Genomic DNA, 25724 nt, shown 5'->3' on the forward strand with positions numbered 1-25724 from the left:
CAAGCAGTATCCTGCAAAACCTAGGAAAAGAGGCTGTGCAGACTGGGTCAGAATCTTCCTTCACGTGTAATAGGGCAGTGACAGCTTCCCCTTCCAGCAACTGCTGCATCGACAGCGCTGCTGCAGTGCAGAGGAGAAGAAGTTGGCAAGTCCCTCCTCTGAGCAACACCTCCTTCTACCATTACAACCCTCACATTTCACAGGGTGAATTGCACAGAGATTCACCCCAAGACTTTGCATGGTGGTGTAACCACTGCAGCTGGTCACAGATGTGGCACATGCAGAGAGCCGAGGGGAGAGGGAATGTGGTTTGGCCCTTGTGAGAAAATACCTGAGCTCCAACATCACTCTATTAAGGAATTTTCAATTTCAGCCCCAATAAGACTCAGATAAGCAGCTGTGATTGACAGGAACAGTCTATAATTCAATTGTAGCCAGTTTCAGGATCAGATAATATTCAGTAGCAGAAAGGAAATTGGTGCATTAATGCCCAAAAGCCAAAGAGAAACTCATTTTGAGGAAATCACTCCTGCATTGGTAAAAAGGTTCTGAAAGACAACAAAATGAAAACCAACAAAAACATGTTGTTTACTATTTCTTAGGGTTTGGTTTTTTACTTTTTCTAGTTTTAATTTTGATCTTTAACTGAACAATGCAAAATCAAGAGTAGGCACCATTTTAATTTTAAATCTCTTTTTATATTTAACATTTGGGGGTGGAGAGCATGTGTATAAACATCATAATAGAAAACTCAATATAAAAGCAAAATTATCTGTTTATATTTTTATTGTTCTTTCTATACTCTTTGTTCTCAGAATATTCAGTAACAAACTGGAGGCTCTGCTGTGCTTGGCACTGCACAGAAACCTAACAGAAAATTCCCCCACACTCTACAGGACAGCAAACTGCAAGACATCAGGCAGAGATACAGATAGAGAAAGGTACACAAGGAAGTTATCAGACACTATATGTTTTTATATAATATTATAATATTTTAAGGAACTTTAACTATTTTAAGTTTTCCTGAAGTATTTTTCTAAGAAAACTTACTGGGCGTGTGAGGGACAACACAAAGAACCTGCTTTCTGGAAAATTTAATAAATAGATAACATGAGCTAGGATTCCAACAAACAGAGGTAGAAGGACAATTATTAATCCTGAGAGAGAGATGAATGATGAGGTGGGGTTTATCCATGAAAATTATGTCAATCAGAAAATCTATGGAAACAGACAAGAAAGAGCCCAAAAGAACAGGAGGGAAAAGAAGGGAAAACATTATGTACATGAACACCCCTGGGATTTAGCATGACTAATCCTCACCAAGCCTGAAATCTGGGGGATAAGTTAACAACCCCTTAGTAGGATCTCACTCTTAATAACAGCAGCATGCAAAATGCTTTGCTGCTCTTTTAAAGCTGTAGTGTTTCATCTTTAAAAGTTAGAAAATATCTCTGCTTTTCTCATTCAGCATGCACTGTGCAATACAATACAAATTAATATCTTTTCACAAAACCCTTCTTTGTTTCCCCTCAAAGCTATTTTACTCATTTTTCAGTGATCAGTGCACATGCTGGTCATTTTTGTATCCACCTTCCCACTTCAGGCTTTGCTCAACCTGCTGATTCTCCATTCAAACATCAGGAGTGAGCGTAATGTGACAACTAAGTTGATGAGCCCCCTCTCCCAACCCCGTTGTCTAGCTTACCTGACAGACACTCAGATGCAGAATTCATCCAATTTTGCTGTTCCTCATCCCTTATTGCTACCTCCCAACCCCTCAAAGCTCACACTAATTTTTACAGTGTAAGCACAAATGCACATGTATAGTGGTTTATCTTGGCATCTAAAAGACAAAGATCATTAGGGCAGGTCCAGAACTGGAAAAGGGAGGAAAGTGAATCACAAATATATTCTAAAAAAATCTTCCCTTGGTTACTGAACAAAATGTTCAAAACAGAAATGTTTATTAGTTTAAATAATTTAGCTACTTTCCCATTTTTACAGGAGTACCACAAAGTAAAACTTACCAGCACTTACTACAACTACAGAGCTCACGTTTCACAGTTTTGTAGATATTTAATTTTCTTGAGAGAATTGATCATGAAGTGTTTTATAACACATCCTATTTAGATTACAAGACACTGTCTAGTCTGAGGGGGGTGCTCTTAGGTAGCACTACACTACCAACAAGAAAAACAAAATAATATTAGTACTGGTATTGTGTATTTGAATTTTCTGTCCTTTGTCAGGCCATCCCATAATGCTCTCCCACACACACACACACCAAGGACCTGCTGCTATGCCTTAACTGAAAGCCAAACTCTGCAGGTAAAGCCCGTGCAATGTAGAGTAAACCAGAATGACTTCATAGAGCAGAGGAACAAATACTGCCTGGGAGTTGGGACCTACCAGCCTCAATTCCTCAAGGAAACTGCAGAGTATTTGCTGTTCATTGCTGATTCTAGGGAATTCTAGTTTATGTCGCTCAGCAGGGAATGGCCACAGACTGAATGAGTTCTCTCAGTTTCCTCAGTGATGGAACTGAGATGCAGGCAAATAAAACTACCTGACACACTATCTCAAAACGATGCTGGGCCTGTTCAAAGTTCCATCTCATCCTTAAACAAACACAGGAGCCCGATTCACCCATTCAGACAGTGTTACTGCAGCCATAAAAGATAATCTGCTGTCATCTTTTCTTTCAGGATAAAAAGCTTTCTGCTGCCTCTCAATATAATGTTGTAAGAGTTTTTTTTGTCAAAACTGTGAGGTCGAAAGAGTGCTCTGCTATTAAACCTTTCTGCATCTTAAATTTCTTCTACTTCATGTGTCACAGGCTCCTTTCAGTTTGCTGACCTGGGGAGGTTCACAGGACAATGCCTCAGCATCCAGAGTGACAGGACAGGAAACATGTACTTCTCAGGCACCTTTCTCACACTGTCACAGTGCTTTACTGCAAGTCACAATCAGCCTGATACTATGAGAGAAACTAGAAATAAGAAAATCAAGGAGGGAATGACACAGAGAGGGCATAACGTTTTTCTAGTACCTGATGTTCACAAACCCAGAGAAGGACGGCCCTGCAGACACCATCAGATTCAAAGCTACCTGTTCCCAAGACTAAGGCCTGAAGCACATCACATACAGCCTCTCTCCAGTCCTAAATGCCCTTTCTGAGATGACCCAAGCTGTCTAAATGGGAAATTAATTTCTTATCTGTCTTCTAATGCCTATTGCCTTTTGTCTCTCTCGAATAATAACGTCCCATGAGGCAATGAACCTTATGTGTGTTACTTAAACCTACACATATGTATTTGATTTGCTACTTCAACCTTGTCTAGCAAAACAGTTATCTTATCAAAGACAGATACTGGTCTAGTGTGACACAATCAGCTTTTGTTAAAAACACACTGCATTTTATCCGATTTTCCATGTAACTCCATGTCCTTGAATTACCCTTTTCCTTCAAAAGGTGTTCAAAGACTTGCTTGGTTCTGAGGTCAGACATCCACAGCCATCCTCAACCCAATTACTTATAAATCTCTGTCCTTGACTTCTGTCTTAGGTCAGACAAAGCTGTATTTTTCTATATAGCTGGGTCTTAAATATGATGGTCAAATGTTTTTCAACAGAAAAATCAGCTTTCAACTGAATGAAAATGCCCTTGGAAAAATTCTGACTTTTCATTGAAATGTCAAGCATCTAAACCCAAAAACATTTTCAACTGGGAAATCAAAGATATTTCTATTACAAATGTTATTTTAGCATCTTGCAGAAATTTAGTTCAAGTCCCTCGCTCTGATCAGAGCTTTCCTGGGGGTGGAATAGTCAAGAACTACTAGACAGAATCCAGAATAACACCCACCATCATGCACATATACAGAAAATAATATTTAAAAAGGGGCAGACAGAGAGCTCTTGTCTGCAGTCTAGAGGTGTATATGCCAAAAATAGCAGAGGCAGCTGCTCCAGTGGTGCTCTGGAAGAAAATTATTAGCTACAGAGTCAAAAAATATATATTTTTAGTAAAGATGCCAATCTCTCATCTAGATCATGGCAATGCCAATGATCCAAAAGGATGAAAGGAAATTGGCCCTCCATGGAACTTTTGTGGATTGCTGAAGTGTAACTAAGGAAAGGCAACTTCATTTAAGTCTTTCATGACACTGATACCCACAAATCATCACACACTAGATATCAGCTACTGTCACACTCTTAAGCCTTCTGGACAAAAAGCTATTCAGGTTTCTGGACTCCATACCTAATATCTCTGTTACAGCTCACTAACTCCCCAGAAAATGAGCGCCTGTCCCTGGAAGAGAAAGTGCCAGGCAGAGGCATTAGGAACACCCTGCCCTAAACAGCTCCCTGCTTCACTGCTGCTTTCCTAGGTCCAGACACCCCCAGCTGACCACACACATGAGTTTGCTCTGACTCACTGGGGAGCAGAGGAAGTAGCATCACTGGCTGGGCAGAAAGGAGGGAAAAGCAATCCTTGCCCAGGAGAATCAGAGACTGTGCTAAACACCAGGGTGAGAACTGGATAGCACAAAAGTGAATAAAGACATCATGGAGAGAGGATGGCCCCAGCTATCCAGGGCAATCTAGGGCCACCCACAAAACTAGGTACTGTAAATACCGCCACAACCTGGTAATTTTACTGCTGTTCACCAGTGAAACTTTCATCATCGTGATGCTCATGAAGATTGAGTCTAGTTAACTCAACTTTAAGTCAGGTTCTCTGACAGTATTGAAGGTATCTATTGCCTGGGACACCTGTTGTGTGCAACACCTGCAGTAAAATAAACATCTGAGCCTCTGAAAGTTGTACATCACTAATCATGTTCTGGCTGGGATAGAGCTTTCCCCATGCACCTTGCTACAGCATCCTAACAACAGTCCTGCAGAGACAGAAAAATCTTTGCTCTGGGGCAAATTTCCATGAGATTTCAATGTGATTTGGATATTTTTCCCAGAATAAGAGAGAATAGTCCATTACTTTAAATTGTATTCTTATATATTAAAGACAGGATTTAAAAAAAAAAAATTACTTTAAATCTAAATACCTTGCACAAAGCATTTTTCTCAATATCCTAAATGTTAAGTGTTTTTTTGTTGACAAACTTCAAGCTATAATAACTGAGTACAAAGCCAATACAGTATTGTAAAACTCATTCAAGAACTACAGGTTCACACACAAAGACAATGATGTGCTCCCACAGAATGTTAGCAAGATAAATGAAGCAGAGCTAAGTAACTAGAAAGACAGAGTTTAGCAAGTGTAGTCACAGAGACATAACCTGGGACAACCAGGCACACAAGATTATTTCCTCAGGTACTAAACCAACTAACTTTCCAGAGGGAATTAACTTGAACAAGTACTTCTATGACTTTCCTAGTGCTGAACACCTTTTAAATTTGCTAACTAATTAAATTAATAAAGTCTAAATTTTAGGCTGCATGGGGCCCTTTACATTATCAAGTCTAAACTCCTGGACATCAGGACACTTAAGTTTCACCTTGTATTGATTTCAGACATTTATGTGTGCTAAAGGGTACCAGCTTTGAGAAAGGTATCCCTTCCCAATCAGAAAATACCAGCAATGGAGAGTTCATTACTTCCTTTAGGAATATGTTCCACTGGTTAGTGTTTTAGCACAGATTTAGTGTATTATGTGCATTAAGTTATTTTTTAAATGAACATTCCAGCATCACATTGGGGTTTTTTTCATGAAAAGGTATTTAAAGAGTCCATTAACTCACTATTTCACTTTTTCCTTTAGTTTTAGTATTTTGGGAGAAGAAAGAGGGGGCTCTTTCTTACATACTTTCCAAATTTTTGACAACCACTTCAAAACATAGACCACCATATCAGACATAGTGTTCCAGCGCTGGTCTCACTAGTGTCTAACACAAAGGTTGGCACACTACTTTTATTCCCTGTTCACTGTTTCCATGCATTGCTTTCCTTAGAGCTCATGAAAAGTCTTGGAGCTACAACCCACAAGCACTACAGGGAAGTTTGGCCCTCCCTGCTTGTTTGTTTTCAGGAATGCAGTTACAGGAAACATCTGAATGAACAGCTTACCAGGCATTCAAGGTATATCAACTCATGGCAGTTCTCCTCTGGCAATTACTCTTTTAGGTCTATCAACCAGTCAATTCTTAACTAATTTAATGTGTGTCTTACTGATACTGTAGAGAGATAATTTCATCATAATGCCATTTCAAATGCCTTAACAAAGCTTATTAAATGCAGGTCATTTTTATCAGATTTGTAATTTCATCTCAGGATAAAATTAGATAGATCTTGTCAGACCAATTTTCTATAGAAACAGCCTGAGCAGCCTCATATGTAGGTTAAATAGATGTTATTGTCTCTGTGTTACAGTTCTCTTTTTCCTTGAAAGACACAAGAAAAAAGTTCCAAGATATAGACCTAAAATGGTCTATATCTCCAAGAGGTTGGAGAAGGTTACTAGTACCAAACACCAGAAAATAAGTCTATCTTTACAATTTATATCATGTAATTTTAAACTAGTTATGATTCACCAATAAAAAACCCGTAACTTTTGACAATTTACAATATTAAGCCTATTTGATACTTACTGCCCAGATTTCACTGTAAACTGGCCAAAGATAAATGTAGCCTACTTTACTTAAATTTCCAAGAAATTATTTTAATGTCTAGTGAAAGGCAGTAAAAATTCCCAATTTTGACAAACCAAGACATTTATTTGAACCTTCGCTCTTCCTTTTCCTTTTTTTAAGAATTTGACTTGAACTTTCCAGGCAGCTCATTTCCTGAGAAAGCAGTGCAAGCTCTGTATCTTCTAAGGGTGTACCTTGATGCCAGCAATTTCTATACTGCAGTGTTACATAAAATTCATTAAGTACTCAAAAATATGACTGCTACTGCTAAGATACCCAATGAGCTTATCAGTATGTTTGAAGTTTCCATACTTTCTACAAGTTTTCTAGGAGGCTCAGGTTTCTGTTTTGTTGGGGGAGTTGTTTCATTGTTGTGTTTTTTTTTTTTAAGGTGCCATCACAGATTTTGATTTTAAAAATTATTAGAGGTTATCGTTCTCCTGACACATAATAAGTGACCTTCTATTTGGATTAAATAACAAGACAAATCTAGATGTAGTGGTCCTTACCAGAGTACTGGAAAGCCTTGCTAAGTCAGGTGTCTGTGGCAGTATTGCACACCTCATGTTGACAGGGGCTTGGAGGACTGTGTGACCTCAGACACTGCCTGACATGCCAAGGAAGGCCTTGCCTTGGGACTCTTAGTGGTGAAGCTCTGCAGAAGAGCTTATTACAGTTCAACATGAACAATTCAGCCCTTAGACCTCACAAAACTGACACCACCTCAGTTTGAAGGACAAATCAAAATAACATGTACTGTATTTGGATTTTCATTTCCAAACACCTTCCACGACTTTAGCAGTTCACACACAGTGATTCTTGTCCACTGCCTTAGCTCATATGGAGCAGCACATCATGCCTGGTGCTGCTCAAAGCTCTTCCACTTGGAGAAACACAGGTCCCAAGAAGATTTCAGTTCTTTGCTTTATGTTCTATTCACTGCCCTGGTTGTTACCAAGATAGCTCCAGCCATGCCATTGCAGAAGATCAGTTCTTTGCAGGACCATGTTATCCATGCTCCTCTAACTGACTTAGAAGTCAGTTTGATATCTGACACATCTCAGTCAGAGGCATTCCAGGAAACCAAAGCAAGCAAGGCTGCTAAATTATAAATAAAATAAATCCTGAAAGCTGAAACTCCACAGCAGAAAGGGCCATGCTTTGCTTCCCTTCCACAGCAGACTGCAGAGCTATGTAAGTGTGCTAGAGGCAGTTCACTGCACTGCTGAAAAACAGGTCCCCTCTGCACGCAACAATTCTGGAAGAATTCTGCAATGTCAACTGCGTCCAAGTGACCAAATTCCTTCTTATGCTTTCTCACGGGGGAAAACAGATCAATAGGATTAGTTATCCAAATGTTGTCATCCAATTCAGCTGTCAACAGCAGCTGCCAAACAATAATTTGACTATAGTTTTATGCAGGGAAAAAAATTGCTGTGAAAAAAAGGAAATAAACTGAGCATAAGGTCACGCAGAGTTAGGTTTTTGAATACAAGCATAGACCTATAAGTGTAGGTCTAAATCAATTAAAACGTGAAGGTATTTGGAAGTGAGATACTAAAATCTGAGTAGCAAACACTTTTGAAATCAGATCTGGATTGGGAGTTGAGAGTAGGGATTGTCAGAGATGAGAAAAGAAAAACAGTGATCTCAATAAATGCCTTTCTTAACCAAGTCACATTCATAGAATAACTACACCTGCTCATGCACAGTATTGCTGGCTCTTATATTATGAGCAGCTCATGACTGAAACCCCAATAAGTGACCTCTCCATCTGCAATACAACCCAGAATGAGAAAGCCTGATGCTCATTCATGCACCGTGCTTTCCCCACCTCTGTCACTGCCTGTGTTTGTGTCCATGCCAGCACCAGTACATGTGCACAGTGTATTGCAGTAATAAATAGAAGGGAATGATGCCACCACAGAAGTCACTTGTCACATTGTCTTGTTCCCACCCTCCCCACCCACCTGCCCCACGTTTCTCAAACCTTCTCCATCACAGCTCCCTGTCCTCACTCCGCACACCATTCTCCGGCATTTCCAGCTCACAGGAAAGCCTTTCGTGCTCAGACAGTTATCCTGCTCCAGGCTGGGACAGTGATAGGAGCACTGAGATGGGCCATCCCAGCTGGAAATCTAGCGTTTGCTTTTGCTATTTCTGTTTTATATTTGATAAGCTTCTCTGCTGATCAAAAGGCAGTTTGATCTCTTAATATGTATCTTCTATTCTGTTATTTTAATCTCTCACTGTTCATAAACAAAGTATCCAGTTTACCTATTCAGAATTTTAAGCTCTAATTTGATTGAGTATTGAATATTGGGATAAATATCTCATATTTCTTTCTGTGTTCACTAATTTTTATTTATTGGATACGTGCCATAATTCATTATCCTCAATTGTTCTTTGCATCGGAATTTGGTTTCCTAACTGGTCTTTGTCTGATTTAAAATATCCTTACAACAGCAAAGATCTGGCTTGCCAGAAGGCTGCTTTCTTTGGATTACAGCAGAACCTATTCCTGGGCAATGTGTTTTCGCTTCTTCAACACTGAGCCCCCTCCACTTCTTAATGTGCTTTCTTCACAAACCTATTAGAGACTTCCAACTTCATCCAGCTAGCTAATTGTGCATATAACATGGATTACACATTGGTAAAAGCTCCTAGAGGATCTGAAGACAATCTCTGGACCAATCTGCTCACGAGAGTAGAGATTTTCAGAGGCTGTATTAAACTGAACAAGCTTTCTATTAACAAGACTCTACAAAGGCTGGCCTGCTCTCAGTGGCACAGCACAGCGAGACTTAAAGACTGTTTATTTTGAGCCATTCCCAGCACCTCGCACTCATTACCAAACTGGCCAGAAGTACAACATGCTACTGAGTAAAATACACTTCTGTAAAAGGGCTAAACCATGTCCTGAACTTGTCACACAGCTTTGGAATCTACTTCCATACCTGGAATGAGCATGGTTCCTCACAGTCCCACAATCAAACAAGCAAATGATGTATTTCCATGTTCTCCTATTGCTGTCAGTGTAGCCAAGGGTTTCACCCAGCACAGACCCCCTTGCTATTCTGCTTTCACATTCTACACCCACCCTTGATCACGGTTCTGTTTGTACACTCATGCTGGGCCAAGAAGACAGCATTCTGCTCTGAACTCTTACTATACCAAACAGTCCTCAAAAAGCTTTTTCAGAATTGTCCTTTTCCTTGGAGCTACTATTCTCTTTCACTTCTGGCATGACACCAGTCTCCTTATTTACTCTTTATCCCACAGTCTTCTGAGAAGGGAAGAGAGATTTTGTTATCTTTATACAGATTTTTTTTTCCTAAAAGATACAGTGAATTATCACTTTTGTTTCTGGTTTTGTTAATATTCTACAAAAACAAGCAAGCATCAGAACAAAAGTCATGCTGCTCCTCCAAGACTTCCTCCATGTTTGTATCTCATCCTTCTACAAAACTGTGCAAGAAATTCTTTACAGGATTTTCTCCTAAGGGATCATATTTCCCTTTCAAGTTGTACCTTTATAACTGTGAGAGCATCCTTTGACTCTTGGCAATGCTGAAGCTGGAGATTTGTCAAAAACAGTCTCCACAGATCTGTGAACTATTTTAACTGTTATTGCGCTGTTATATCTAATGCAATGATGAAATATCTCATATGATTTCCTGAAAAAATGCCAAATAATTATTTTTCTAGTTGAAGACAATTTTGGTGTGCTGGCTTTAGCTTTCAATCTGCATCACCAGAGGCCCATAGCAAAAATATTACTCCAGCTGCTGCTTACAAAGTTCTAGCAGCCATTTTATTGCCTTGCTTTCACTGCAGTGTTTTAGTTTGAGTAGAATGATGTCCATTTGTTTGGAAAGCCTTCCAAAGCCTTTCCACCGCCCTCCTGGTCCCAAAGTTCTCCTATTACAGAGTAGATACACTACAACCGTTGCTACCCTCAGGACCTGTCTTAGTAGGTGCAAATTCATTGTGCCTGATATAATTTATAGATGTTTCTAAAAGCTTTATCGCTTTCCCTTTATTTGAGTCAGACCTTCCCCCTCCTCCTCTGTGATGCAACTAAAGTAATTCATTTGAACAAAACCAATTTGTACGTGTACTTTGCTGCATTTCATCTTTAAGGTTTATTCTCCCTGTATGTTGAAATGATTAGACTTGTGTTGCCACTGCCATTAAATTGTCATTAGCAAGGTGTGTAACCACTGCCAGTCCTCATTCTTCACACATCTGTTTTCTGGAATACTTCTCGGGCAGATGGCGATGCCAAGGACAATCTCATGGAACACAATCTTCCACACAGAGTGCAAAAATCCCTGCTAACCTGCCTGTGCCTCTAAATTCATTCCCTCTGCCAGCACCAGGGTTCAAGCATTTTATACACTGACTGTGCTTCATGTGAAGAGCTTCAAAGTGATCTCATCTGAGGCAGCTGGCACCTGAGACTTTCTAAGGCTTTAAGGGTCTATGCACAGCCAGGTCACAGCAGTGTTCATCCTTTCTAATGCAATAATTTAGCTTACTCATGCCATAGATGTCTCCAGTTCTGTAGTCATGCTAAACGTACCATCTGCAGAAGTTCCTTTTCTGTAGGAAAAGAAACCCTATTGCCAAGCCATGGGCAGATCGGTTTTGTAATGTCCTGAGAAGTTTTCTGTACCTTCACACATGCCAGGAAATATTTTTAATGAAATTTTCCAAGGTGAAATTTCTTTTTATGAATCTCACATTCACTCAGGTTTTCACAAGCTTAATGAATTTAAAGTTTTCATTTCTGCTGTTGGATTTGGCGCCATAGTTATTACAAGGAAATTTATACGCTTTTTATCTTTTTTTTATGCATTTAATATAATATTTCCTAATTATAAAAATAGATGCCTTTCATACACTCTTGTTTTTCTGAGGTATGGAGGATGTTGTGTTTCACATCTTATATTTTGCCTCATGAATTCTACATTCTCGTGTCCTGAGGCAAGATTCATTTCACCAGGTTTTAGATACTTAATTATTAGCCACCTAAGTCTAATTTAGTTTTTTAGACTCTTTTATAGTTGATAGAGGGAAAGAAATTCACTCTAATCTCAATTCATTCCAGTCCTGCAGTGCTGGATTTAACTGCATTGGGATTTGGCCATTTCTCTTTATTGAGGCAACAGTAAGACTGGTAGGTTAGATGTCTTTCAGATATCCAACTGCAAGGTGCCGGCAGACAAGGGCAACAAATCCTACCAATGATGTCAACTGAAAATCACACACATTTCAGAAGAGTCACATGCATGTCATCAATGCTGATGGCAACACAGTCTGACCTCTTCACGGTGTGTGGAGCTGACTCATGTGCATCTCTGTTGGTGCAAGTTAGTTGGTGGTATTTTTGTTTGATATTTTGAGTTTGTTGTTGGTTTTGTTTGGTTTGTTTGTTTGGGGGTTTTAGGAGGGTATTAGGGAGGTTGGGTTTTTGGGGGGTTTTTTTGGTAGATGAAGGGTCATTTCCTTGTTGCTATACAACTGATGTCAGGGAAGTTTTTTCTTCTTCTCTTTATCTGCCTCACAAAGTCTGCATCTTCCAAAGTTCTTTCTAATGTTAATTTGTCTGACATTATTGCCTCTTTGTATATTCCTTTTGAACCTTATATGAGTATTGTCCCATCCTCTGCACAATCTATCCTTCTATTTTCAAAAGTAGCTGCAGTACCACTCATTAGTTATATAAGCAAGTCTCCACTTATGTTTTAAAATTTTTTTTCTTACGTGGAGGTGTTCTATTCAGAATATAATAGGCTTCAAATATCTAGAGTAAGATGTCTGTTTTCCTCTCTGTCTTAGTGAGCTCACAACTAAAGACTGGTCTGCAAATATCCCAGACATTTTACTCAGCACATATAAGAGAACAAGCCACTTCTCAGTCTGCAGCTACTCATGTATAAAAAGATCTGACTAAGAACAGTTCTATTAACTTCCTCCATATTTTCCACATCTCTGCAATGCTTCCAGTTTCAAAGTTGAAAACAGCAAATTTTCAGCTATATTCTGCATGACAGACAGAGTTAATTCTTAGGGTCTGACATTACACCTGGGTCTAGAATCTAAGTCAGACAGACTTTCCTGTAACGACACATTGGACTAGATTTTATTAATACTGATTTTCATCATCCTCCCTTCTCTCAGACATGAGAAAGAGAGAAGGAATCTTATCAAGAAAAGACCTGATTACTTGACTTTGCAGAGCAACTGTATGATTCCTTTTATCTTCAATTGTTTAATATTTTAAGTTAGAGCAAGAATTTTAAATTTTTTTACACCTCTCTATAAAAACATTACAAAGTCACAAATAACTAGAGGAGATTTTGCTAGAAACAACTATAAGTTTAAATGTCATTTAGACCAGATTTAGTGATTCCTTCTCTGCTTTCTCCACAGCGCAGATTAGGTTATCTTGTTACATCGCTGTAGATCTCATGGTGGTCTTTTCAAAAACATAATTCTTATTCTAACAATTAAATCTAACACAACTATTGCCCAAGTTTTCAACTCCGATAACTCCCCATCCTCTGGTATGTAAGAAAACAGCATCCTCTCTTGCAAGAGCCAGGAGGAGAGACCCCTGTAAAACACCTCTCCTTTGGGTCATTTTAATCCTCTGTGCATGCACTTAAGACCTGGCGATGTCTCTGAGCCTCCCCAGCTCAGTCACGCACACAAGCTGTGCTAGAAAGCACACAAATAATCTCAGTCAGCTGGTAGCAGGAGTCAGCCACGTGCAGAACTCAGCCAGATAAAAGTTTCATGGTTTGCCTGCTCCCACTCAAACACTACCAAAATGGAAATGTTTAATCTTTAGGCTAACACATAGCTAATACCAAATCAGCCTTTAAAAAAAACCAGCACACACAAACCGATCAAAGAGCAAAACATCAGTTGTCGTTACCACAGAAAATAGGTTAAAGAATAGAAGTGACGTCTTTACTTCAATACATTTCTTGTGTATATTTCTTCATAAGCACAACAAAAAGTAATATTAAACTCATAAGTAATCTACAAAATAAAAATATTTGCAAAAGCGACACTAAAACAAAAGGTTGCAAATCTCAAGAAATCTTAACATTGGACAAAAGATGGATTTGGGGAGTGGTGGCATTAAGTTCTAGAGATTCATGCCTACAGCAGAAATATAGCACCCAGCAGTAGACTATCAAATAACATACATGTAACAAATGTGTACTTATACCAGTTTGATATACGAGAATATTCTCTGGAAAATTTCCCATATGTAATTTTGGCTAGTATCACAAGAATTCATGTGCTTCGGGGCCATTTAATAGTAAATATAGTGTGAGCAAGTTTGCCCTTAGAGAAGATGGGACTGCCTTCAGTTACAGAGCCCCCATTATGTGATGAGGCAAAACTCATGCCATCTTTTGGGCCAAATGCAGGGCTTTACAGAACTGCCTTATGTATTTCCAACTGAGACCACATCTGCTGCTTTGCTGGGGGCGGGGGGGTGGTCGTTTTTGGATTTTTTTTTGTTGCTGTGGTTGGTTTTTGTCACAAGTTCCCCCTTGAACAACTTATTTCTCTCTTACTATGATGTTTTTCAAAGCAGAGTCACAGCTGTACTAGGATTCTGTTCCTCCAACAAAAGAAAAGTGAACCAAGTCAAAACAGGCACAACACTTTTACCAGAGTATAGTTCCCTATTTGAACATGCTAATGCTATTTAATCAAAAAGACAAGTAGTGATTTTTGCCAACATCCTCAAAATTTGGAAGAACACATCAATTTAACAAAGTGCAGTCACAGAAATTTTTAGGTTCTGATTTTTCTTCCCAATATAATGTCAAAATTGGTTTTACATCTCAGAATTTTGTGCATAATGAAAACCTAAACATTCTGCAACATGGCTAGTGTCAGCAGCACTTCTCATCAAATTTACCTGAGACTTCTCACTTGAAAAGGGTCTTTCAGGTTTCCTGTATTTTTGTGAATCAGGAGAAAGATTTCCATAATACATATTTGTTTCAGACATAATATTAAAGAAAAGCACATCACACAATTCCATGAAGATTCCTCAGATTATTTTTAAATGCACTGCACTTAGAGCAGAGACCTCACATTTCACCTCGAAGATGGCTTTTGCCAGTTCTTTGAAACTCTAGTCTAAACTAGATCACATTGGAAACTTCGGTCTTTTTGTAAGAGTGTGAATAACCAAACCACTTCTCAGTGTCAAGAGCTAAATTCTGAAGGTCCTGCTGCTACTGAGCACACAGGACCTCCCCCAGCCCTTATTTGAATTGTTCAGCCCCAGCAAACACCCTCCCTGTGGTGTAACTCAGGGCTACATGGTTCACACGCTTGCCTTCTGTGCTTATTGCTGGGCAGCACCGCACAGGACAGGGCAGAGGCAGACTCAGAAGAGACACAAGCTGAACCAGCAAGGGGGAAACAGATTGAGATGTTAGGCCAGGTGTCAGTGAGACAGAAGGGGAGAGGAACCGTGCCTGGCTAGTGGTGAGGGAAGACAAACTGCTTGGGCAAAGGGAACGTCAAATAGCAAAGACAGGACCCAAGGTAACCATTTCTGGCATGAGAACCAAGAGTGGAAGCCTAGAGATCAACAGGAAAATTGGTATTTTATCATAAAAGTAACGCATGGTAACATGCCAGCACTGTATAAGGATTAAAATTCTATGCACGTGCATATACTGGCATCCTGAATTCAGTTTCACAACCTAGAAGTTACCACCTTTACAATATTAATGATGTTGTTTAACACAGTGTGTTGTACGGCTTAGTCTGAGCTGTGCAGGTGGGCTGCTCTGCCCACAGAGGGCTGAAGTGCAAACCTCTCCTGCTATCTTCTCCCTGTCCCTGATTAGGCAGGCGTGAATTTGGTTCAACTGTAATTTCTGAGTTATGCCAAGAGGTTACACTTAGGCTGCTTTAAAAATTGGAAGAAACTTAGTGTAATAGAAAAGGGTAGGTTTTGCACTATTTAAATTACTTCTCCCTGGAGATGTAACCAGAGCAGCTGGAGTGTGATAAGACTTCTTGCCAGCCTTAAAATGCTGTAGACCCACGTCTGATACACTTTTGAAATGCCAGTGCAGCACACGGATTTTTCTTCCTCTTCTATGCTGCACTAAACGAGGTGATTATGTCTGTAATGCTATAAAGCAACTGTGTCAACAATAAAGAGGAAACATTTATGGCATGGGTTATTAAAACAATGAAAAATAGGCCAGTGCAATTTAAGTTCCTTTAGTGGGCTGAATAATAACTAGTTAAATAAGGAACAAAGATAAATAATTTATTACAGAATCATCACAACAAGCACAAGAAAATTGCATTCACTTTAAACCGTGTCTCAAGAGGCTTCAAAGCAGAAGCATGGATAATACACAATGAATGTGAGAGCACATGCAAAAGGAAGGGGATTTAGAGAACCTGTTGCAAAATGAAGTAATCACTCAGCTTCAGGACATCTCTGTACACACACACAGCAACCGCTTAAATACACAAGACACAAGAGTTTATGTTAAAAGTAGTGGTGCTTCAAAGGACTGAAGGCTACTGTGGTGGCTGGGTAGATTGCCTGCTTCAGCATGCAGCCCCTACTGCTGCATGGCAAAAACAGGACTCGCTTTTACAGAGGGGTGTAAAACCTCATTATGAAGTTATAAGGCTTCTTACAAATAAGGCCTAGCTCAGACACCATCAGATTAAGAAATGTAGAGGAATATTCATCTTCAGTTACTTATTCTGGAAGAGAATAAAAGAAGAGAGCAGACAGAACTCAGTACAATCAAATGCAACTTCCACTACAAGCCTGTATTTTTCACACTCAGTCTGACAGCTCAGTTCAAACAGTTCAAGTTGTTTGTAACAACAAAGCAAATATTTCCAAACATTAAAAACCAAAAGTTAGGCTTGTATTTCCATTTTTGGCCTTTTAATTAGGCTTATCTGAAGTGCTGAAAACAGAACAACTCTAATTGATGGCTTTCATACTTTGCTTTTTAATAATAGCTCTTAACTGCTCAGCAGTTTGGAGGTTTCAAATAAGACTGGGAATTGATCAGAAAAGGATTTTTGGCTTGATTTTATTCCACCAGAAATGAGACAATCTAAACCTTCCCCACACAATTTGATCTCACGAGATTCCCACCTTGATCACGGCTCTGATAAGAATATTAAAATCTCACCATTTTTTTTGAACCAAACTCAATTAATGTTTCACACTAACTAAACATATGACTTTGGATAAAGAAATCACCCAATCTTCCAGCAGCTGCAGCTTAACTTCAAAAAAAAAATACACATATGCACACACACAAACCCCATACACCATAGAACAACTTCCATGGCTGTAGTACAGAGGCCAGAATGGGTTATTTGGCCTTTCAATTTGTAACTGAGATCATAAGCATGTTTTACATAACAGTTTCTTGAGGATAAAGGATTCGTACTTTGTATGTAAAGCAGTGATACCATAAACAACCAATTCTGAGAGCAAAGGAGGCACTGGTGTGGTTAGGTCTAAGAGCCAGTGTTCCTCCTTCAATATTTCTATAGTATTGCAGCAGAACCTGAACCGCTACTCAGTGTTACATTTGTTCCTCTCTTCTTTAAGGAGGCAGGGGGAAAGAGTGGGGAAGATGGCACAAGCAAGGAAGCAAGAGAAAGGAGCAGGGCAGAGAAAGTGGGACAACAAATCAATAAAGCAAATTTTTCCTAGCAGCAAAAATAGCTGACAGACCCGCTTCCCAAAGAACACTGGAAATTACTTTGCCAGTAAAAGTAGCAGAGAAGATAAGTCAGCTTGAGGGACTCACGGGAGAGCTGGTATTGACAGATACGCAGATGATGTAATTGCTCAAGATGAACGGGTTTTTCTTTTATCTCAAAAAAGCACTTCTGGATGAAAAGACTGGAAAGACAGGTGAGAGACAATAGCATAAAGCCTCTTTCTTACTTAATTTTATATAAAGAAGCATTGATGTATAAAGTGTAAAACAAATGCTTTGAATGCTGAAAATAAAGTATTACAGAGAAGAGCTTATGAACACTCCCAGTGATAAAGAAACTTAATATTTGATGAAATACACTTTGTCTATTGAAGAAATGCACTGACTTTCCAAAAGATCGAGTATATATAAGAAAATGTTCCCTACTGTTCTTACATAAATTAGCTGATAGAGTGGCATCTTAAATTGTCCTGTTTACTCTTCTAGTCTACTGTTTGTTTAAAGTGTGATCTCTTATGCAATTTTAACAGGAAACAATCTAGTACACTCTTCTCCTCTTCCAACTCCTGCTGCATCTGTGTATCCCATGACACATTCCCTTCAGCCATTCTGGTACCCTTTCAAAACAGGTTTTGAGCATCAAATCGTTTGGGGTTTGTTCTGGGGTTTCTTTTTTGGTTTTTTTTTTTTTTGCTATTGCTGAAAAATATCAGATAAGAACTGGTGACAATTGAATGTATGCAGTAGCGGGCAGGTAGAGAGTATTTTCTATATTTCCATTCAGTTAGATGATTTCCATGTGCTTTAAAATGAAATTTCCTTGTGTAATAGAGCAGCATGTTGATATCAGTGACTCTACAGGAAATATTCTTTAACAAACCTCACAGATACCTAAAACCTATCTTAACCCACACTGGTCCACCTCTCACAACAACATTACCTGAATGGTGCAACCCTGTTGCCAGGCTTCTGACCAGCCCCACTGCATATGGGGTAAGTACCTACTTGGTTAATTGTCCTCAGGGTGTTATCCAAAACCTGCCACTTTTGATCAAACACTTTGATATAGTCCCTTTCCTAAAAACTTCTTACTTTCAGTGTAAGAATTATACAATTTCTTCAGAATTGTGGAGAAGAGGTCTCAGAAGGTACAGTGCTACATTTCTACTCTCCACTAAATACTGTGAGTTTCAAATATGACTGATATATTCTAAATGATTCAGCCAGATGCTGAAAGTATTGGCTACCCATCAACGATATTCAAGCATTAAAATTATCTAAAATATCTGAAGGGCAGGTTATGTTTCTCAACACTGCTGAAGTGCAGAACATGATAGGCAACTATTTGCTTTAATCAACAATAAGATGGTAAATGAACACCTGAAAAAAGAAGCAAATAATGAAACAAAATGGAAGCAAAATTGCATTAGACTTGTTCTTCATTTAAGCTTTAACAAAAATCCTCCTCAAGAGTCTCTCTTCCACAGATTTTTTTTCTTTGTTTGCATACAGGATCAACTCAAGGATGGTGACACAGATTATATCATAAATAATGATGAACTGACCGAAAACTATGAATCGTCTGCTCACATACCAGTGCCAGCACGGGACAGGACAGGCTCCACCCAGGCTACAGGCAAGGAAGATATTCAAGAAGGAGATCTGGGATTAGGAGGGTACAAACTCCAGCTTCAAGCCCAGATGAATTCCCCAGCATGAACAGGTCAACGTTAATGACAAGAAAGAAGACTAAAACAAAGAAGCAAAAGATCCTATTATATGAACAAGAGGCCAGAAGAATGTACTAAGCACAAAAATCAAAGACAACTCAGATTTCACCAAATAAATGCCTGCTCCTCCCATAAAAGTAGTTTACTATGATCCCTATACCTACACCAATGTGCAGGTTTTCTGACTTCAGCAGATGTAGGGCAGTATCAGTCCACTGTAAATACAGTACAGTCATGTGTTGTCTCAGCACTTGACTGTACCTCTCCTCTCACATGTACCCAGGCCTTTGAATGTTGCTTAGAGTCTTCAGCAAGTTGGAATGGAGAGAAATAGCTTCCTGCTCACATGATGACAGCTCTTCTATACAGCTGGTTCTGAAAAGATCCACAGTTAGCTACTACTCCAGTAGCTATTACATTTATAAGGAAGAAGCAGAAGATTCCTTGTCCAATGTGTATGTAATCTAAAAATGCTTAAAACATACATTGATGAGTACCTCAGCCTTGATAGATAAATCTCCCTCATGCTCACAGTACAGACTTTTCCTGACAACCAGCCAAACGTGTTTTCTAAATGCACATATAGCCTAGTCCATACAGGGTTTCACCGTGCAGCCTCCAACTGAACATCGATAGTAGGAGGCACTGAAGTCCATAAAATCAGCAACAAACACCCTTTTATGGCAACACTGAATGGGTACGACCACTATTTAAACAGCAGTTATTCCTCAAGGCACTTGTCATTAGGGCCTGGCAACACACAAAGCCTACATGATGGGAAAAGTTCTGTTGTTTTCAAAGATAATTCTAAACATATGCTTTGATTTAACTGTTTCTTTTTTTATTGTTCAAGGAGAGTTGTTTCTAATCAAATATTTCTGCAAAACAGCTATTTCTTAAGACTGTCTGCTCCAAGGACAAATTTGTCTCTCTCTAGTTAAGCCAGGCACTCAATATCACACTAGCAATGAGGACAGTGGTGGTTAGATATTAAAAAAAAAATCCCAAGAGGAGAGTTTATGTATCAAAGTATTAATTGTCCTGCATAAACACAGTAACTGGATGAACAGCTGGTCAGCCATACATACAGCTAAGCTGCCATATACTACTATCAATCATTAGTACAGATCAGCTTTGGCACATATCAGCTAAGCAATGCAAAACCAGGGACAGAGCCAGGCTTTTGTTAGAGCACGTACCTTTTGTCACCACAGAACTTTCAACTAACTATGCATGATGATATTCCTACTAAGTCAAAGCATCAGGAGTTTTCGAGTAAGATCATTCTTAGTATACAAAGACGATGGACAAGCAAGAAATTTGAGATCTAAAAGAATAAAAATCAAGCCATCTCCATTAATAGTCCACAGATAGAACCTGAAATACAAATGCAAATATAATCAAGTTTTAGTTATCCTTTTCCAGGCTAATTAATTTCTGGTTAAAAGTGACTATTAAACAGCCATTTTAAGCATAAATTTGAACACTGAAGCTCCATGTGCTGTTATGAAAGATCAGAAGCTTAAACTGGCATTTTATTTTCCCCTAAACACTAATCAAGGAGCTTCAAAGGATCTTAATCCCAACGTGGTTTAAAACGAATAATATTCAGGCATGATAACAAGTTCTTAGAAGAACTAATGAATTTCCAACTCCCTGGTTTGCTTTGTTTAGCTGCATGAGGTGGGGAAAGATGCACAGCAGGTTGCAAGAAGGGATGGAGAATGGATAAGGAGGTAAGGTTTTATGGCCAAGTACTGTGCACTGCAGAGCATGCCCTGGGAGACAAAAGAGAGCAGAGGCAGCACAGGCAGGCAGAGACACCGGAGTGAGGTGAATATGTGGCAACACAGCAAGAAGGTGTTATCATGGATGGGTGCTAACACAGGCCCGACTGCAGCAGCCAGACTTTCTGATTTCAGTCTTCAGAAGTATTGAGTGCAAGTCAGAAGGCTTCCTAAGCTTCTTGGGAAGCATGGATCCCAGTCTTTAGATTATAGTGGAAATCAATAAAGTGCTGTGGTATTATGAAGATGCAAAGCTGTATTTCAGAATTGCTACATGAACTGGAAATGACAAGCTCTTCACCAACAGTTCTGCTCTTAGATTCTACTCTGAAATGCACCCTGCAGCATACTGTATGGGGTTTTTACTGATTTATTTATTGTGCCTATGCCCAGATTTCTCACATTTGTGCAATGTGATAAATGGAGAGCTCTGGGGTCTGAAATTCTCTGTTTGTAAAAAAAGTCTGTAGCAAACACTTTTCACGCTGTTCTACCCAGATCCCTTGTGAGAGAGGAGTCATACTTCCCATCATCACGGGTCAGATTTTTATGCTAAGACTATCAAGAGGCTGAATCAATGGTCCCAACAGGATGGGTACCACGCTCAGCAACTGAAGTATCACTGGCTTTTAGGAAAACTACTAATACGAGCTACAAGCAAACCTGAAGCTTCTACTAAATAGCAATAAGAGTCTCAATTGTCCGTTATGCTGTTCAGCCTTCCCATTTCCTAATTTTAAGGTATTCTTTTCATGACATGCAGATCAAGAGAGTTAAAACAACATTAGAACAGATGATATATTTGCATTCAAGAAGAAATTACAACTAGTAATTCTGCATGACTGTTTAAACAGAAATGGATGTTAAGAGAGGCCTTTAATGTTAATTTACAGCTCATACACTGGAGATTTAAACTACTCAATATCACACAGTGTTTGACTGAATGTGCAAGTCACTCATGATAAATGTGAAGCTACTCTTCGTATCTGAGTTAATCTAATAAAACACTGCTTGGAAAATGAAATGTAATATATACTGTCAAAATGTAGTGACTACATACTGAGTATGAAGGCCAAAATGATAGGAAAGGTGGATATCTGCAATATTACTAAACCTTTCAGGTTTCAGAAGCAATAACTGAAATTTTATACTGAACTGTGGAGAGCATTGGCTAAGGTTGAAAGCAGTGGAATGAATTCTGGACATACAGCAGAGCCAGACACTGTACTAAAAATATCAGATCACTATGATAGCTTTCACAGAGAAGTGCAACATTTGGTAACCCCACTGAAAGCAGGGGTAAGTGAAAGTAAACATCTATACTGCTGTATTAAAAGCTCAAACTTGTCCATAGTACCACATCAGGGTTATCTCCAAACCGATCAACCCTGTGCATAATTTAAGCCACTAAACTCATTGCATTGAAGCCCTGAGAGCAGTTTCACATCCTTTCCACCACTCACTGAAGTACCTTGCTGACCCAGGACAGTCTGTTCAGTGGGTCTTTGTTTCCCTATCAAAGCTGGGCTGTATTTTGCTATCAGCCAGCAAGTAATGCTGAGCTCTGTAACAGCCTGAGTGCTGTGTACATTTGGGTACAACGCAAATGCAGCAATATACAGAACTCTATTTTAGATGCACGTAAACATTATATGTGTGCTTTCGAAATTCTTTGTTCTCAGAGACTGAGAAATCTTAGGATACAAATATTAACCGTGAACTTCAGAGAACAAAGATGATACCCTGAATATTCACTTTACAGGTTAGAAAATACTACTTCTAAAGACAAAATTGTTTTTCCCCTACTTCCTTCTAGCAAAATGGAAAATAGCCTTTTTCTACATCTTAAAGTAAACCAGTTCTGAGCATTTTAAACAACTTAACACAAGCAAGCTCATTTCTAGCAATATAGTCCCAACAGACAAATTCTGCTCAGTGAACTATAAATGACTTGTCAAAGCTTTATTTTATAAAGTCTTTCAGAACTTGACAATTCTCCAGTTGATCCAAATTTTCTAAGCAAGTATTAGTTTATCCCACAGTCTTGGTCCCACTACCAGTCAATTTTCAGATCATGAAATCCCCTGCTTCCTTTAGCTCAACAATTAGTTTTTGTGGTAGATATTACTGTCCAGGAGAGTTAGACAAAACAGTTGAACATATTTCTTGAATACCAGTTTGCTGGTGTTTGGGGGTTTTTGTTCTTGTTAACACACACATTTTTTACACCATAATCACATAGTCAAGCGCACGGTTCCGAACAGTACAACAGAAAACTTTGCCAATGCAGTACTTATCTCTTTATTCATCCCTTTCAAGCTATTAAAGGAATAAGACAATCTAGTGCAAGCATGGGCATCAGCCAAGCCAAGATCCCCTTCAACAGCCTTGTGGTGCAAGTCACACTTCCAGTTTTAAAACTCTCAACTGAACATCCTGGCCTGTGTTTAAAAATGCAGACAAATTCCTCAAAAAGCAAAACAATGTCAGTCAGCTCTGTGGTGCCCACCTATGGCCCAGGTTTGTCTTTCCTCTATGAAAGGTACAGGGACTTTCCTACAGTTACCCCAAGGTAACCAGGTCTCCATCTCCAACTTTGGCTCGGTTCCTAGCAGCTCCTTGGCACCACCAGCATGGGCCCACTGCAGCTGCATTACTTTCATGGAATTCCACAGCACAAACCCACAGCCTTCATGTTTCCAATTAGCAAATTGGAATTCCAACCCTTCCAGCTTTCCCACTGTAAAGAACCACGCTGGCTTCCTCCCACACCAGCCCACCCTGGCTCTGGGCAGTCTTCCCTCCACACACCAGAGGAGGCAGTGAGTGCTGCACAAGCTCTGCTGCGCCACATGTGTAACAAGAATGATTCTGCTCACAAATAAACCACTTTTTCACCAGTGTCAGAGCAGAGGCCACGTTTTCCCCAACTAATTCAGTGTTACTGGTCAACATTATTCCCCTACAAAAATCATATCTGAGGCATGGAAGAACAAATATTGTTTCAGGCCTCAGAGGATCCCAAATCTGAGCATGTCAAATTAACACCATCCTTCTGAGAAACCAGCAGGGCTTGAAATTCTGCTGCAGGAAGCAGCAGAGAATATCCAGGAGTGTTTTCCAGCTACTGTTCTACATCATTGTTTACCACATACTGTCTGTTCCTGGTATGCTACAGCAAAGGCAGATGGACAAATAAAATACTGGTACTTTATTCAGTAAGAACTTGAAACTAGAGAGAGCCCTACACACCTAACAATGAAAGAAATAACCTTATGCCATGGCATTGGGCATTACATAAGCCTAGGACATAAGTGAGTTGAAATAGGGTAATATCCCATAAGCATAATGAGATTTCTTATTCCAGAGGTACAGGACCTTTAGAATGCATGCCTGACTGGAAATGAAAACATAAAAGAGAAAGGAACATGAATAAATGAATGATGAAGGAAGGAAAGGGGGAGCAAGGGCAGGAAGAATCAGTGCCAAAGATATTCAAATTGAAAAAGTTGAGAAAGATATTCATAGCAACTGCAGGCTGAACTCCAAATTAGGTGTTTGCCAGCAGTGTGAGAAACTAAGGGTTCGCTTGAAGAACACTCCTAAAAACTTTGCTGAGCCATAGATAGTCCTGACACTACAACTGCACTGCAAAATCTTGGGCATTCCACAGGCCTAAAGGTAGCTGCCACCTGAAGGTTGACCAAATTTAAAGAAAATGAGTAAAAAGAATCCAAGGTGAAAGGCTAATCCTTCAATAGCACCGTTGGCAAAGCAATAAAAGCAACACAAGCTTGATATTTGCAGAAGTGTGGAAAAACAACTGAAGATATAACTTCTTCAGTCTTCCTTAGTTCATCTCTCCCTCCTTCACCAGCTGTTCATTTTCTTCACTAAGTTGCCTCTTTCACCATTTCTGGTTTACCTTTACTTTAAGATGAAAACTTAAAGTTTTTTTCCCCACTTTTCCCACCCCTTGGGCTAGCAAAATTTTATAAAGTCCTATTCTCCCTCTGCGTGATATCCACACCCAACGCAGTTTTAACAGTTCTTCAAAAAGCAACTAATACAATGCAAGACTGCATGAACTATATAACTCCTACCCCAAGTGGTGATCATGCCCAAAAACAGGGTGTCAAATGCATTGCAATATCCTTTAGGCACTTCACTATCACTGCAGAAGTTAAGAGCAAGCGGTCATGTAATTTTAACCAAAAGAACCAACAGGAGGAAAAAACCCTAAGAATGGTTCTGCAGCCTTTCTCAGGAAGGTCAACAGGACATGGTTGCAGTGCCAGGCAGCAACATCATATGAGCAATCTGTCTGCATTGTTTTTTCCCATAGCAAAGCTTGGGCAAAGCTGACACCCACTGCTGGGGAGATTCTGGCACAGAGGCAGCAGCTGCAGAGCACCAATACACACCCCAAATCCAAACCCTCTCTTTTCACCCTTTGCACATATTTCCACAGCCTGGGGCAAATCCAGGGGAGAAAGCTCCCTCACCAATGGAAGAGTTCACATTTATCTGCAACAAACCAAGGTGGCAGAGCAGGGAAGGTGGTGCTGCTCTTTCTGTTTCATGGTCCAGGCACGTTTTTTCTCCTGGTACTCCAAGGGTACTGCTGCTGCTGCTGATTAGAGAAGTGACTGGAGCACCTTTTCTGATGAAAGCTAATGTGAAGTGGACACTTGAGACAAGTACTCTAGTTTCTGCTGCATGAACCATCAGGCCTACACAAAAAAAAAGAAAACACTGTTCTATTTCTTAACTGTTTTGTTTACTGCAAG

The 25724-nt window shown here is 39.5% G+C and overlaps 1 protein-coding gene across 1 annotated transcript in view; it reads left to right on the plus strand.

Moving 5' to 3' along the window:
• Positions 1–19369, plus strand: part of SLC9A9 (solute carrier family 9 member A9) — a 184224-nt gene extending 164855 nt beyond the window's left edge. Inside the window, exons 15-16 of the mRNA XM_027686117.1 lie at positions 18305–18410; positions 18930–19369. Coding sequence (XP_027541918.1) covers positions 18305–18410; positions 18930–19136 — 313 coding nt within the window. The 3' untranslated portion in view covers positions 19137–19369. The remainder of the gene's footprint in view (positions 1–18304; positions 18411–18929) is intronic.
• The last annotated feature ends 6355 nt before the right edge of the window (positions 19370–25724 follow it).

Source organism: Neopelma chrysocephalum, unplaced genomic scaffold (assembly GCF_003984885.1).
Source record: "Neopelma chrysocephalum unplaced genomic scaffold, ASM398488v2 Primary Assembly neopelma1_70, whole genome shotgun sequence".
Taxonomy (NCBI): domain Eukaryota; kingdom Metazoa; phylum Chordata; class Aves; order Passeriformes; family Pipridae; genus Neopelma; species Neopelma chrysocephalum.